The following is a 2,426-nucleotide window of genomic DNA, read 5'->3' as shown; positions in this document are numbered from 1 at the left end:
ACCAGTTTTGGCAGCGGTAACCGACCGATGTAATATTAGTTAATGACACCGGTTTTGCAGCGGTGGAAAACCGATGTAATATCAATATTTTCATAAATTTGATTTCCAAAACAGTGAAAAACCGACAGTAACAAAAAAAATATACAAATATTCACAAATTACACAAATATTCTTCATTCAACAGGATCCATAAAATATACAAATATTCACAAATTACATAAATATTCTTCTTACAACACTATCCATAAAATACACACACATTCTTTTTACATCAAAAGCTAATAGATATCAGAATCAAGGTAGAATATTCTTTTAACAACACATCAAGGTAGAACGTCGTGAGTCAAAAATCAAGTTGAGGCTACATTAAATTATGAGAATCAGAATCTGTTCAACTTGCTATACTGCTCCATTCTTCTTGCGCCTTTCATTTCCCTAATCTCACCACTTTTCACCTTCAAATGCCTAGTTTTCTGAGTTAAAACATCCACTGTTCTAATCTGTCAAACAAAAGTATCATTTGGTCTACTTAACTACAGCAAAGAATAAAAACAGAAGAATTATATATGTTGCAGAAGTCCTAGAATATCACCATCAGAAAGAAATTGACATGGGACAATATACGCAATTTACATTCCATGCAAATGCATGCATCATCCAAAGTTTTCAAAAATCAAACACCTTTCCTACTCAAATGTAATCTAGCATGCATTCAGCCCACTCGAACCGCACTTCATCAATTTCAACTCTGAAGTACTTGAGATTTGTAAACTGTAAAAACACATAAATAATATATTAGTAAACCAAGACCAAAAATCATAGTTGAAAAAGCAGTAAGAGCACCAGGTAACAAGATGACTAATTGGAATGCTTAAAAAGAGAAACGTTCATCAATTTTCTCAACCACATTATATAGTGATAGATCTATCATTCCTGGGAACTTAATATAATCCAAACCAGAAATTATTACAATGAAGTTTTCTCATAGTTGCAATTTAATTAATCAGTACTTATCTACGACTTACAGTATGTAGAAGCAGAAAGATACAAACAAAAATAAATTTCATCGAGTCTGAATATCTAAAACACTATTAAAAAAGGTTATCTGTTGAAATATATGCAATTTATAACTTTACATGTGAAGGAATGTTGCAAAGTTATAGTATGGTGGCCTGCCTACACTGCACAAAATAATTAATACAATGATATATGTTACAAATTCAAGGTTTGTTATCGTCTAGAAGGAATAGAAGTATCTTCCATCCAAATATGCAATCCTAATGATTTTTAATCTCATAGAAGTTACTGCCTAACCATAAATAAAGAAAAAGGGCAACCAGCCGTCACTAATTTGGAAGTACATGTAAAGATTATTCTTCATCCTCAGGCCTCAGCCAAATAATTATACAATAAGAGAACTTAGATATGATAACTATTTTCTAGGTGCTCTGAACAGCAAACAGCAATATTATAACTAATGAAAAGGAAGTAAAACATTGATAACACTAAAGCAACATTCATGACGCTATCTGGTCTAGAATTAGGTGGTGAAGACTAGAATGAATTGAAATAGAATATAGCACAAAACTACATATGCTAAAAGATTTACATACGGTTGTCACAGAGGTTGTCAAAGATTTCAAACCAGCAGTGCATGCATGAGCCTCAGGCAATGTTGAAAAATCATTGGCTCGTAGTCTCTCTATCACATCATTATATAGCCACTTCAACCATTGACCAACAAACCTAAAAGCATATGCTGAATCCAGCAACGGAAAGAGTCTGCTTTGCTGAGTTTTGTAATCAATGACCTATGAGACAAAGGTTAAATAAGAATTTATAACTGCACGAACACACCTTTTCAAGAGGATAAAAGACTAAATAGAATGTTTACTTTAGATGGATAAACGAGAGGATGATATTATGGTAAATTAATATATGTATGTCAGAATATTTTTCAATGTAGCACAAAGTACTGATATTGTACCTGAGTCTCAGAAGAACCATCTTGTGATCCAAATTGCCTACAAACACAACTATATCTCACAGCAATGCACACAGCTCGAGATAAAGCCTTAGAAGCATCAGAGACAATTGTTTGACGAACATAAACCATTGTCCCATATAAAAGCTACCTTGGGACATCAGATTGCACATACTTCCTTTCCCTTGTGACTTGTGAAACCCTGGACAATATTGAAAATAAAAAACAATCAATATCATTGATAAACAATGCAGAGATCACATCTCAAATACCTCAGTCAAAAACCACTACTCATACAATTGCTCTAGTAATGTTAAATTGTAAATAGAATAAGAGAGGTAAACTTCCCTCTGCAGGGTCAAAGTAAACATAATGAAGAATTAGGTATGATCATTTAAACTAATACACTAGTCCAATCTAGAGTCAATATGACTGCATGCAG

At 32.9% G+C, this 2,426-nt stretch overlaps 1 protein-coding gene across 1 annotated transcript; it reads right to left on the bottom strand.

Annotated features, from left to right (window-relative positions):
- Positions 1–1,439: 1,439 nt before the first annotated feature.
- On the bottom strand, positions 1,440–2,153 carry LOC122043785 (peroxisomal acyl-coenzyme A oxidase 1-like). The gene is made up of 3 exons (XM_042604364.1): positions 1,988–2,153; positions 1,614–1,811; positions 1,440–1,448 (listed from the first exon to the last, which is right to left on the bottom strand). The coding sequence occupies exons 1-3, from the start codon at positions 2,114–2,116 to the stop codon at positions 1,440–1,442; spliced, it is 336 nt and encodes a 111-aa protein (XP_042460298.1). The 5' UTR covers positions 2,117–2,153.
- Between the last annotated feature and the right edge of the window lie 273 nt (positions 2,154–2,426).

This window comes from Zingiber officinale, chromosome 2A (genome assembly GCF_018446385.1).
Source record: "Zingiber officinale cultivar Zhangliang chromosome 2A, Zo_v1.1, whole genome shotgun sequence".
In the NCBI taxonomy this organism is placed as follows: Eukaryota; Viridiplantae; Streptophyta; class Magnoliopsida; order Zingiberales; family Zingiberaceae; genus Zingiber; species Zingiber officinale.
Note: the sequence above shows the minus strand (reverse complement) of the source record. Positions and strands in the feature narration are given on the sequence as shown.